This window comes from Oculina patagonica, chromosome 6 (genome assembly GCF_052425735.1).
Source record: "Oculina patagonica isolate OP01 chromosome 6, crgOcupat, whole genome shotgun sequence".
In the NCBI taxonomy this organism is placed as follows: domain Eukaryota; kingdom Metazoa; phylum Cnidaria; class Anthozoa; order Scleractinia; family Oculinidae; genus Oculina; species Oculina patagonica.
In genome coordinates, this window is record NC_135763.1 from 37,685,408 (window position 1) to 37,698,744 (window position 13,337).

Consider the following 13,337-nt stretch of genomic DNA (forward strand, 5'->3'; position numbering starts at 1 on the left):
TCAGGTTGCTAATCAAGTTAAAAATCTTCATCTTCATTGAGGAGGTCTTGCAAAGGGGAGGCATACTCCTATCACTGCAAACTTAAGAGCTTTAATGCCAGATGTTTTCATTGATTTCCGGCGGCCATGTTGGAGTCCAACCAGTTGGACTCCAGCAGGGAGTTTTATTTCCATACTGTGCTCTCTAAATTTGCGTGAAATATTTTGACGGATAACTCGAGTATGGAACAACATACTGACCTGAGACTAACCCTATTCAGCCGTTTTTGGCGGGGCGTTTTTTTTTCCCCTTAAGCAAAAAGTTTTTTTAGTAGTTTTCTACAGCCTGTAATATTCTTGATTTGTTTGACTCAATAGTTTTGGATTATTTTTTCTCGGCGTGACAGTGGCGTTACAGTGAAAACCACCTAAAGCTCTAACAAATTGGCAATCCGGCGGGACACGACCAGCCGCGCCCGGACACGGAGGCTAGAGGGAATCGGGTATTTAACAGCAAAAACTAAAAAGTATGGGAAAATAACAGTAAACACTTAAACCCATTCAAACCAATCCTTCGAATCACACTCCTAAGGGTTCCAAACAACATAACCCGTAAATATAGTAAGACACAAAAAATATTTGCAAAGCAAAGCAAAGCGAGTTTATTGAACAACCATGAACAGAAGTAAGTGTGAACAAGAAAAATATCAGATCTCGGTTTACAGTGCAAGATATATACGGTATACAAATTGCTTATGAAACATAAAAATTATATGTCACAAAAAGGCCTTATCTTAGATATGTGGAAGTTTTCTTTTAAATATTTAAAGGCTTTTTCGTATGTATTATGAGGTTTACCAACATAGTCATAAACGTAATGAGGTAAAAAACTGTTGAGCTTAAAAATCGACAGACATGTATAATGCGTTGGTATTCAGATAAAAAAATCTTATCAATGAAAGTGTTTCAATAAAAAAGGCTTAGTTTTCTTAATCCCTGCTAATACATATAATCAAATAAATGGTTTACAGTCTTCAAATACTGACAAGTTTTCCAGATACGGGTTTGATGAATAAAAAAAAAAGTTTGAGAAAGCAACAGCAAAGCAAGCGGCAGGCGCGGTTCCATTTATGCGGTGAAGGCCAGGCGCCCAAGCATTCCAAGAATGAGGGCGCTGAGGTAACTGCTGACACGTATCGAATCGCCAGAACCAGCTAAATAGCCTAAAATTAAAAAAAAAGAAGGAAAGAGAATTATAAAACAATTTAGATATACCTCATAATATTAAGAATTAACCCGCTATCGCTAACTGCGTAATTCGAGAGTTTGTAAACATGGGTCGCGGATGAGAACTCGCACAACTTTCGTGTTCTCCTACTTGCCGAGCGTGCGCATCAGGACTAGCCGCTGACATTACAACTTACTGTCTGACCGATCATGTTTAAAAATGAATGCATATTTGAATGATTCTGACACAGAACCGACCTGTAAGCAAACTTTGTGAAGTACTTTACATAAAAACATGTCATTAGAATGTTTTCTTTTCCCAGATGGTAACCCGTTCTTTACGAGCACGCATGCGTTCATGACCTTAACATAATCTTCGATTTCGCAGTGAAATGTGAGAATTTTTGTTTGTTGAGACTACCCGAGCCCGGAATGTATGTTGTGTTAGAATAAGACTTCCTTCATATAAGAACATACAGACAAAAATTAGTTATTTGTAATTCCTTGGATGACGGCTATTTGATGAAGAGTCCCTTTATTAGAAAAGATAATGATAAAGGTATTGTGCTAAACTGGATTTAAAAGTACTTTTAAAGTAGTTATGCCAAATTAAAGGCTGCTCGCTTTTTTTCTCACTCGTATTTTTAACATGGTACTCACTTTTTTGCACATGATGACAGTGTCCCCGTTTATCCTTCCTGTATCCTTTTTTGCAGATACATTTTCCTTGTTGGCATTTTTCGTTTTTCTTGCAGTTACATTCAACTAAGAAATAAGGTAAATTGTATAACTCACTTTGAAAAGTAATGCTAGCCCACATCCTTATTGGCTATGTTAGCACTCATGGGAATCATGGTCTGGGAGAACACAATAAACTACTATTATACTATATAAAGATACAATACAATTTCCCAAACGGTGGTATCTATATTATATATGCGGAAACAAGAGGGTGCTAAATCGAATCATTACGGTCAATAAAAAGGCTATGTGTAATTTTCAAGCCTTCCATATTCTGCACGGGTAGTTATTAACGACAAAGCACGTGCCTATTGCAAACCAGCAAACTCTGTCTCAATTTATAATGCATAAGTGATCGTGAAAGCTACACGCTTGCTCTCTCCTCCGCAGAGGCTCCTTTAGTGGGGGAAGGCGAAAAACACGGGGGGGGGGGGGGAACAAGGCGAAAAATGAAAAATAGGGGTAGCGCGGGGCGCGCTTTCATTTCAATTCTCTCCAGGCTCCGCGCGCTTACTTTTCACCTGTCCCCATTTCCCAGCCCGTACAAAACACGAAAGAGGCTTCTGCGGAGGAGAGAGACACGCTAGCAAAATGTATTTTTAAAAAGAATGTGTGTATGTCTTGTGTAGGAGTTCATTTGCAGTGCAAATTGTCAGTTATTTCATCAAAGCTTACCCTTTTTTACGCATGCGTTGCCCTTCTTCACATATCCTGCATCACAATCACAAGAATACGACCCCTGCTCGTTCACACATGTTTCACCAGCACCGCATGGATCCGCCATTTCAGTACATTCGTCCTCATCTGAAATGAAAATCAGTTCATCTCGTTACAAAACTTACAAAATTCAAAACAATGGCATCGGTCACATCTAGACTACTAACTATAGTTAAGACGGCGTTAACTATAGTTAGCTATTTCGGTAATGTGACCGCTTCTCCGTTCACCCTAACTATAGTTAGAAATTTACGCCTCGCTGATCCAAAACAATACAGACTAACTATAGTTATACCCAAGCAAGGTTCATGGGTTAGTCTTTAGTTAACAAACGAAAAACCAAATGCGACAATTATTTTCGCACGTGCGAGATTAACGTAAATATGCAAAACAAAGCGTGAAGGGAAGGAAAAAAGAAAAAACAACATGCCAAGAAATTACATATCACCAGTGTTAGCAAAAATAAAGCTTGAATTCTTCGGGTTCTAGCATTCTTACTTCATTTTATTTTCTTCAACGCCGAGATGCCGTGCAAAAATAGAAAAAAATATTAAAAGGAACAACTAGACGCAGAACAACAACAAGGGCTGCCATGAACTAATTTAAATACGAAATTATTCAAAAGCTAATCAGAACTAACTATTGTTAACTGCACTGATGTGACCACAAAGACGACCGAAAGCACTAACTATAGTTAGGTATGACGTCACGTGACCTAATAATAAAAACTTTATTTATCCTGAAGGGCCAATCAGTGATCATTAGATCACTGGTATAAACTGGCGATCAGCATGGATTAACTATAGTTAAACTTTAGTTACGTCGTAGATGTGACCGCAGCCATTGAGTTCCAAATGCCACAAAACGCAAAAATAAAACACGGAATGATATTGACAACTTTTCGCCTTAAGCCGATCGAATTAATTGGAGGAGGCCTAAAATACTTTCTCAAACATAACTTACATTAATTTTGGCGCCCAAAATTTGCATACCAGTATATCCTTTGCCTCCTGTGGTTGTTTCTAGACAAAGGACTTTTTACGTTCATGTGAGGCTTATAATGTATATTTATTGTTGCTCAAATGAAGACGCCGCCAGTGCACGGTCTACAGAATAAGGTTATTTTAAAGCCATTTTGTGGGATGTTACGCTGAAAGCAGAAATCAGAATTTACTTACCCTCGCAGATATTATTGTCACCCATTCGGTATCCACTATTGCATTCGCACTTGTAGCTACCCTCCGAGTTTTTACAGACGGAGTTCTCTGGACAAATTCCAGCATTACTGCATTCATCGACATCTGTGGGGAGAGAAAACAGAAAGTGTGCTCGCATTGTCAGTATGTCATACCTTAAGGCTACTATTTTTAGCGACTACTAATTTTAGTCAGGGAAATCAGTCATTTTCTTCACGATGCCAGCGATCCCAGCTCTCTCCCAACCCTTCTTAATTGTTGCCCTCCCTTCTGATGTTGTTATATAGTTGAACAGGGCCACTATATTTAATTTTGTATTCCTCTGGCAGGCGGGGGTATTAATTTAACGTTTATTAAATTTGGTCGAGACAAATTTTAGCGAGTACTAAATTTAGCGATTTTGGCCCAACTCGCTAAAATCGCTAAAATTAGTAGCCGCTAACAATAATAACCTTAAAGTAGAATATCTCACTATAAATACAAATTGAACCGACTGACATGAAATTATTGAAATATAAGCCAAACCAAATTTTTGTTGAAATTGATTGGAAAATCACCCCAGTTGGAGAATTTTCAAAATTTTTACGGTTAGCTTTAACTTTCCTCGGGAAAGTTATTAAAAAGTTAGAGCTCTAAAAGAGGAAGAATTCGAAGAGATCAAGTCTTACGTGAGCTTATGTTTGTGTGTGTATTTTTCTTCTCACTCATGATCAGTAAATTTGATCTTTAACTAATTCTACACAAATAGAGAATATGTTCCCCCTTGCTTTTGTTTATTCGGACGCACATCGATAAATTGGCTAATTAACGTTTAAAGATGAATTCCAGTCCGACTGGCATCTCGGCGAATGTTTGTGAGCCCACCCGAGGCGCCAAACCGCGACCTACCTCCATAAACGCCAGACGCAGACAAGAGAGGACCTGACGCATCAACCAACGTTTCAGCCATCGGAAATCGAACACAAACGAACGGGCGGACCCAGAGCTGTCACCGAAGTGAAGGCAACGAACAACAAAACGAAAACAACCCCGAGTCGCGCAGTACGGACGGAAATCAGCTTTAAATCCTAAATGTAATCATCAAAACAATTCTCCATAAAAAATCAATACAACGTCCACAAGCAGTCAGACATATGATGAGAGTTTTAAGAATCGAGGATGTCTAGAAGATCATGACTTCACGAGCCATTCATTAATCAGAACTTCTCAAGAAAATGAAATGTCATTAGTTTAATTCATGGAAGCATTACCGCATTGTTCTGACCTGTGAGATCTGTCACATGAGTATCATCACACTTAACCTGAAAAGTTGAACCAAGAAGATCGAACCCGGGTCGTGGTTACCAAGCGGGATCATCCCCACATGCCACTGACGACCAGCTGCCAGGACGTGATGGAGAACCCAACCCCATTAAGAGCTAACCGCAAGCAATCTAACGTGGTGTAATATGTCATCAGCTGTCTCCACATGGTCTGAAGCAATGCTTCGAAGTGATTTCCTTAATTCATTTGATCCGAGGACTGAAAGGATCGACAACATCATTTGAAGCGCCAAAACACAAGTACATGTATATTAGTTTCTCAATATTCTCTTTAGTTCTCCCCTAATACGGTTAACTTCTAACCGCCTGAGCAGAAAGAACGACCATAAAGCAAGTTCTGTTTCTACTCGAGTGGGGGAACCCTCAAAAATTCTGGTGAAAGTGTGTGGCGCTCTTTTTGAAATCCTTACCCACTTTCTGATCAAGACGGCTCAAGCGCCTGCATTCCCTCTGGTGAGGGTAGCAAAGGGTTTATGTGTGACACGTGAAAAGGGCAAAAATTAGTTCGTGACGCGTGAAAATAGGGCAGAAAATTATACCGTGGCGTGAAAATAGCTAAAAAAGACACGGGATTCGTGAATTTTTCTTTTTCAATTATACGTGACGCGTTATTTTTTTTAAATTTTTTGGGTGAAAGGGGAACCCCACCCCCCCTTTTCTTCTCTTTTTGTGCCGAAGATACCTATGTAGAAAATGTAAGGGTAGCCTGCGTAGCAGGCGTCGAAAGGGGAAAGAGGGGGAGTTGGGAAGAGGGAGAGAAAGAGGGAACAAACGAAGGGGAAGTTAAGGGGTACTTTCCATCCTCAGCTTTTTGAATAACAACATACCGTGACAGTCAGTTCCATTACCAGGCTTTGCAAAACCCTCAGCACATCTGCAATGTTGTTGGTCAGGAAGCAAAGGATCAGCAAAACAAACATTGTTTTGACCACACTGGTGTTCCCCTGTGCATGCCTGGGTATCTATTCAAGTTAAAGACGAAAAGATATGTACATGAATATAAGTAACTCATTGTGCGTTTGTAAAATGATATCAGAAACCCATAAGGGTTGAAACGTGTAACCCCCTATGATTCGCACTGTACAAAGCGTTTGCACATTCGTTTACACTAAGTATCATATTTGGAAAATCACGAGAAACATTTAACCAATCAAAATTACTATATTTGGATTAAATTCACAGCGCGCGCTAGCTCGCGCTCGATGGGGTAATCTTGTTTTTGAACAAGCTTGGTTGAATAAAGTTAAATTTGTTTAATTTTTCTTTTTTTTTTTTTTTAATTTTTTTTGGAGATTTTCTTTTTTATATTTTTTTTTTTTTTTAAAATTTTTGCGGGTTTTAGGTCAAAATTCAAACATCTTGCCCCAAAATTTTTTTGTGTTTTTTATTTTGTGTATAAAAAATTCGCGTAAAAATTTTTTGTTTTTAAAAATATAAAAAAAAAAAAAAAATAAAAAAACTGTGCGCGCACGTCACAGGTTTCAACCCTTATGGGTTTCTGATAATATGCAATAGCTATGTAAGTCCAGTTTTCAGTTGTCGAGCTCGACTTGGTAAATTATCAGTGAATTAGGCAGTTTTAGAAACTAATAAATTATACTCCATTAGACTTCAGTCTCTGCACCCCTCCACTACCCCTTTCATTATTTTGTCGTGGGTGACAAAACCGGAGACAAAAGATATTTATACAGCAATAAGTATACTGGGTGTTGGTTACTCGCCCTAAATTTTTTTATAACATTAACCATAGGTTTAATTAATAACCCAGATCTAATTCAGCGAAGTTAACCTTGCATAATGTGCTTCTTGTGGCCTTGTTTCAGACCTAATTAATCGGGCGTGGCCGATTTATAGTTTACCCTTTGGGCGTCCTAGACGATAGTCTCCTGTCGGCTAAAAATAACGGGGATAGCCTGGGCCAATCGGTTTCATTTCAGTTTTGACAGTAAATTGTTGTAGGAACACTGGGTCGACTTTTGGGCTAATCTGCAATCTGGTTCTCTTCTTTGCTTCGGCGGCAGGACAGAGAAAAAAGCTTAAGGGGTAAAGTACTAATAATCACCATTGTGAAACTGTAGTTGCTTTGACAAGTTGAAGCTATTTTTGTAAATAAAAGGGGTAACGTCATTCATGTCACGCAATGTTTTTGTGGGAAGCTTTGAAACTAGACGCTTTGCTGGTTTCTACAAATAGCAGTGTGATCTGGCGATACATTTTTTTGAGGCGGACTCCACTTTAAAACTATTTTTTTATATATTTAGCAAGAAGTATGTCGATTTTCATTTCCGCACAGTTGGGCGTCAAAGTCGCCTGTCACAAAGAGTAGAATGTTTGCACAATTTGGTTTGGATATATTTTAGATTTAAATTTGACTAGTGACGTTAGTAAGACACTTCTCAAGACGTCAGCAAAACATTGGCAATGTACAGTATTGGTGTGAACTTGAATGGAATTTTTTACGAGATCAGTAAAGCTATCGAATGAAAAGATGACTTGAAAATGAAAACTTCGAATAATTATAATTAAATACCAATTGAATTTTAGATGAGAAATTCCGGAAGTGACATCTGTGTTCAAAATAGGAATTTTTGTACAACTTAAAGTTCCGAAAAAAAAGACCACATGTTTAATTTTGTAAAAATCACAGACAAACATGATCAGGAAAACAAAACAGGCCAATGGGTTTTATTCACGAAAATACAACTTTCTTAAGAAAGAGTTTGTAAACAAGACAATGGAATCGAATTACATTTCACATGAAATTTGCATACATTTGAACTTGCAAAAAAGAAGTATCTCTGCCGAGACATAATAGCGAGACCTTACATTAATAATTATTGTATTCTGATCTGATTGTTATTTTTTATGCATTAACTATTTGAAAGTGGTTCTCATCGATGAAAACAAAACGGTTTTTCATTCACTGCTTGAAGTATTTATAGACGTGAAAGCATTCGCTTAATCAAATTACATTCTGCACGAAATATTTTGTATCCATTTGTCCCGAAACTTTGAGGAAACTGAAATCTTTGTGGACAGTACTGCATAAAAGCAGTTCATAGAATTGAATAAAAAGATAAGAACCATATTGATAAAGGAAATTTTAAAACTTTATTTTGGCTCATTTTGACGAAATTCAGGATTTTCAAAGACTGCCAGTAAACGGCTGTGTCTTGTCTGTCTCTAACGATTTTGCTACGGTTTCGAACGAGCGAATTTTTCAACATGATATCATGGTAGCGGGCAGAAGTCGGTTCGTTCTGAATTTTTAAATACGGTATACAAGTTACAGGTCAATATACAGACCCTCTGTACAGTAAAAAACGTTTTGGGAACAAACCATTGTGAACTTATTTTCTATGTTGATCAGTAAAAATCCTTAGTACGACATGGGGTTTGTTATCAAGTTCGTTAGTACGTTAATACTGCGAGGTGTATAATAACCTCAGAGAATTATTATCAAGTGTGTTTTGTTTTATTAGCGGTTTATACTCTAAGGTCTTGGTATGGGAGATCAAAATTAAGGCACATTTCTGTTATTATCTGATTGCTTGGCACAGATTAGTACGATACTGAATTGGTTAGGAAATGTAAACAAACATTAAATTGAATGAGAGTAGAAAGGGAGGGACAGGTGGGGGTGAAAGGCTAAGGAGATGGAAAGGGAGGGAGAATTAAAATCCATGCTTGGTTATATCACGCAACCTTTGACTTCTGTTGTTTTCTCACAAGAACAAAACTTAAGGTGGGGTTCTACCTGAATTTGAATGGAACTTTAAGAGATTTCCGGGTTGTCGAGACTGTTTGGTGTCCGTCCACCAATTTACTTCAAATTCAATTTTAAAATCACATTAAATCTCCAATATTTCTTATTTGTCTAATTTACTATCCTGAGAAAAACATCGCCTCCCAGACATCCCCCAAAATCGTCAAAAAATAACAAAATACTGCAAAACAAATATATATGGGATAGTAAAGCTTTTGATTCCGAAACGCGGCTGAAATGGTTTTCAGTGTTTTCCAGCCCTTATACTTTGGGTCAGTACTACTATTCTTCACCAGTTGCTATTACAGTAATGGTATGAAACAAATACGTAATCATTGGTCAATAAGTTGTGATCATTTTCTTGACAATAGTAGTTACCTGATTAGGAGTTGTATACTGTTCCATTAAAGTGAAGGGCTGGAAGAATATGAAATGCGTCAGCCACCTATTTATAAGCGTTGGAAAATTGGTCCGGAACCCCGCTTTAGACGAAGGTGGTTTTGACGGTTTGTTTTGTGATTGAGAATTTTGTATGTAGATTTGGGTATGTAGATGATGAACTAGATTTAAGACGAATTATTTGGGAAAACAAGCCTGTCAAAATGACGTTGCATGGTGAAGTACTGGCACAACTAACCACCAATCGAGATGAACGCGCAAAGTTGGAGCGTGGGAACAAAAAGAAAGCGTCCAAGCGCGCGGGCCCAAAAGCCCCCGGGCCTGAAAGGTAGTGACTGTCAGTGATACGTACTGTACCCGCCCAAGTCAAAACAGAAGCAATATTAAGCGCCCGATTTAGCCTCAGCTCTCAAGCTCTGTACCCAATACGAGACACGAAAAGATTGCACAAGCTTGGTAAGTACCGAATTCGAAAAACGCCGGAGCATGTTGTACTGCTTGTCTCAAGTCGTTGCTACAATCAGGAATATTATTTTAGGCTGCCAAACTGGATAGTACTGCATTTGATTTTTGTAGTCTATAATACGTATAAACGCCGCATCATGATGCGGCGTTTATTCGAGGGCGGCGTTTTTTAATATTTCTGCTCTAAAATGGGGCGTTTATTCGAGGGAGGCGTTTAATCGAATAAATAGGGTAAATAAACTAGAGCTTGAACTTATGTCTTTTGTTGTTTAAGTCCAATTGGTCACAATCTGGGAAAAGCAATCACTTCTTCATATAACCGCTCTAGAAAAAGCGCCCACGCGTTTCCCGAATTTGAAATAAGCAACCCAAGCGCTTATATGAGGATTTGTAGTTTCTTTTTAGCCAAGGTGATAATTACCTCTGCAGTACTCCCCATTTTCCGATGGTGTCTCCCTGACAGATGCACTTTCCTTCTTCACATTTCGCCCGTGAATCGCAATCCGTGCCAGCTTGGCATGCATGCAAAGGTGCTAGAGAAAAAAGTTAAGTTTTTTCCTTCATTTATTCCGTCCCTATCGTGTTTTGTACCCGGAGGTATTTGTCATGATCTTGGAGTAATCTTAACATTTATACCATGCCATAAAAAATACAGCCAATCAGAAATACAGGAAAGCCGTTGTATATTCGACGGTATTCACCCCAACCTTCCCATCGTGCGCTGCGATCTTATTCTCGATGAAATTTAGTGAGCGTATTGTCTATGGCATGGTATAAAATAGTTACACAACACTTTCTCGTGGTATACTATGGAATATCCCACTTGTCACTTGTATTTTCTTCGTATACACACTCGCCTAAAGGCTCGTGTGTATACCGAGAAAATACAAGTGACTCGTGGGATATTCCATAGTATACCACTCGAAAGCGTTGCATAACTAGTATATGCCTATACAATCATATCAGAAGCTTGCAAGAACTAATTGTGAAACACCTTCGAATACATCCATATGGTATGGTTAACCATATAAAAAACTTAAATACTAAAGAAAAACTCGGTACAGATCTTAAAAACTATTTAAAAACTATGGGATGACAAGGGGGTTTGGGGGGAGGGGGGCAAACCCAGGGGGGGAAAACCCCTTAACCTTCTTGAATCGGTCCAGGCTCCCAGCTTCAACAACAGACCCTAGTAAGCTATTCCCGTCACAAACGATTCGAAAAAACGAGAACTTAAAAGGATAAAATTCTATTAACGATTACAAGTTCCAGCAGTAAAAAATTGTGGGAAAAGCGTCCTTTGTTATTTAAGTCTTAAATTACCAGTCCGTAAGGAAGACCATTAACGTAGAATAAGATCCCCTTACACCAGGAATTCTTGACGTCAATTGGTGCTTTTATTCTTCCTCTCCCTTCCCTCTCCCCACCCCCCCCCCCCTTGTTTCAAGTTGTCTGACAACTTAAAAACCGCTACAACAAATGCTTATGAAGTTATTTCAGGATTAAATGTTCTAATAAGTACTCACCGGCCTCACATGTAGTCTCGCCCAGTAATAGCTCATCCCTGCACGTGCATTTTTGGTCTCTGCATACGGAATATTTCTTCGTGCATTGTTCATCGCTTAAGCACTCTACGAGAGAATCATTGACAATGCGGTTATTCCATGAGTACGCAAAAGAGTAGAGGCGAAAAATTGCTAAAATCTTGAGAAATCTAGGCTAATTTATGATGAAACACTTTTCTAAGGTACAAAAGGGCAGTTGTCGATAGTGATGATTTATGGTAATAAACAAACAAAATCAAAGTAAAATTAAAACGCTTTTAGCATTTTTAGTAAAGTTTTAAGTTCATCTCAGTAAACCCTTACTGGCCCGAACATCGGATGAGAAATTTTAGTGTGTTTTTAAAAGCTAGCCGCCTCAGTTGTTTGCTCCTGTGAAACTTAGCCAATAACGACAACTTTACAAATGTAACTTCGTCCTTTTTTGCCGCCTCCTTTCCTTCCTTTCGACTTCACAACAAGGGCGACGACGTTGTTGTACGAACAATTGCACGGCTCTCCTCGAAAAATCATTACGAACAGCGTCAATTCTGAGCTATTGACATTACCATGCAAGGTGATGCGAGGAACATTTTTCACTATTAAAGGGACTATGTCACGGGGATTTTGCATAGTTTAGTTTTCCATATTAGTAAACTGTTCTGAAAGTAGTGAAAAGCAACTTAACCTTAAATGAACATTATCTTTGAACATCTAAAGGAATATATAACCTTAATTTGCGGATAGAAATCAAGCTACGGCTATAAATATCGATATTTCGAAGACGCGCTAAAACAATTTGAAAACGTTCGCCTAACTTTTTCTTATTGCAATCCGTTTTCATCCGAGCCATCCGCTGCCAGAAAGGCTCACTAACAGTTTCATTGCTCTAATATAGCAATTTTTAATAAAAATGGACTATTATTTTTAGGTTCGACCTGCGACACAAATATAAATTTTGGTGGTTCAAAAATTAGTTAAAATCCGTGACATTGTCCCTTTAAACAACAGCCTACGGCGTAAGCACTCACCCACACACTTATCACCATCCTGGGTTTTGTGTAATCCTGCATCACATCTGCAAATGGGATCTCGATCCCTTAAAGGATCTACTATGCAGGTAGATTGACTGGGACAATTGCCTTCCTCCTTGACCCGCGCATTACAGGCCTTTGACTCTGTTAAGAAAAATATCATTTGGAAGCTAGTTAAGCTCCATAATTGGTCGGAAAATTCTGAAACGACAGGTTTAAGAACAAAGATTGTTTTTTTTTTTTTTTGAAAAATACAGATCTAGATACGGTGTAGGTTCACTGATGAGTAACACGAACCTGTGCTTGTGAACCGCCGTGCTAGACATAGCAACACAAGCACTCGGCCTCATCGCCTGCAGCTTTAAATACTGGTAATTTGGCAGTCGTGGGAGGCGCGGTGGCCTAATGGTTAGTGCGCTCGCCTCCGAGTCGAACGGCCCGGGTGCGAGGCCTGGCCGGGGCGCTGCGTTGTGTTCTTGGGCAAGACACTTTACTCTCATAGTGCCTCTCTCCACCCAGGTTTATAAATGGGTCTTGGCGAATTTACTGCTGGGGGGTAACCCTGCAATGGACTAGCATCCCATCCAGGGGGGAGTAGCAATATGGTGGGTGATTACCGTCATAATTAAACTTTGGATTATGTTACTTGTTATTGCATTTTGTTTTACAATAAGTTGCTTGTGTGTTTGAATTTTATGTTGGTTGTATCAATTTTCTGTCAGAATTAAGAAATTTTCGCCTAATCAAATTTTCGGTAACTCTAAACTTTCTAGTCATTTGAATTTTTCAGGTTGTGCCAGTTTTCGGGAACTATTCCAATTTCAGACTGTTTTCCAATGCTTTGCATCTCCGATTCGTTTTTCGTTTCTGGTGTATTTTTTGCCAGTAGTTCGAATTTTCGGACACATTCAATTTTCTGCTAGTAGTTCGAATTTTCGGACACATTCAAT

At 38.7% G+C, this 13,337-nt stretch overlaps 1 protein-coding gene across 1 annotated transcript; it reads right to left on the reverse strand.

Moving 5' to 3' along the window:
• Positions 1 to 617: 617 nt before the first annotated feature.
• LOC144656977 (thrombomodulin-like) lies at positions 618 to 3,956 on the reverse strand. Its single transcript, XM_078517242.1, has 4 exons — positions 3,843 to 3,956; positions 2,623 to 2,751; positions 1,867 to 1,971; positions 618 to 1,202 (listed from the first exon to the last, which is right to left on the reverse strand). The coding sequence occupies exons 1-4, from the start codon at positions 3,865 to 3,867 to the stop codon at positions 1,108 to 1,110; spliced, it is 354 nt and encodes a 117-aa protein (XP_078373368.1). The 5' UTR covers positions 3,868 to 3,956; the 3' UTR covers positions 618 to 1,107.
• Positions 3,957 to 13,337: the final 9,381 nt, after the last annotated feature.

Bases quoted from the DNA above. Each gene is read 5' to 3' on its own strand.
- LOC144656977 (XM_078517242.1), bottom strand. From the start codon at position 3,867: ATGGGTGACAATAATATCTGCGAGG. The intron at 1,972-2,622 runs GTAAGCTTTGAT...CTTATTTCTTAG, and splicing joins CAACGCATGCGTAAAAAAGG to TTGAATGTAACTGCAAGAAA. The intron at 1,203-1,866 runs GTGAGTACCATG...TTTTAATTTTAG, and splicing joins CTGTCATCATGTGCAAAAAA to GCTATTTAGCTGGTTCTGGC.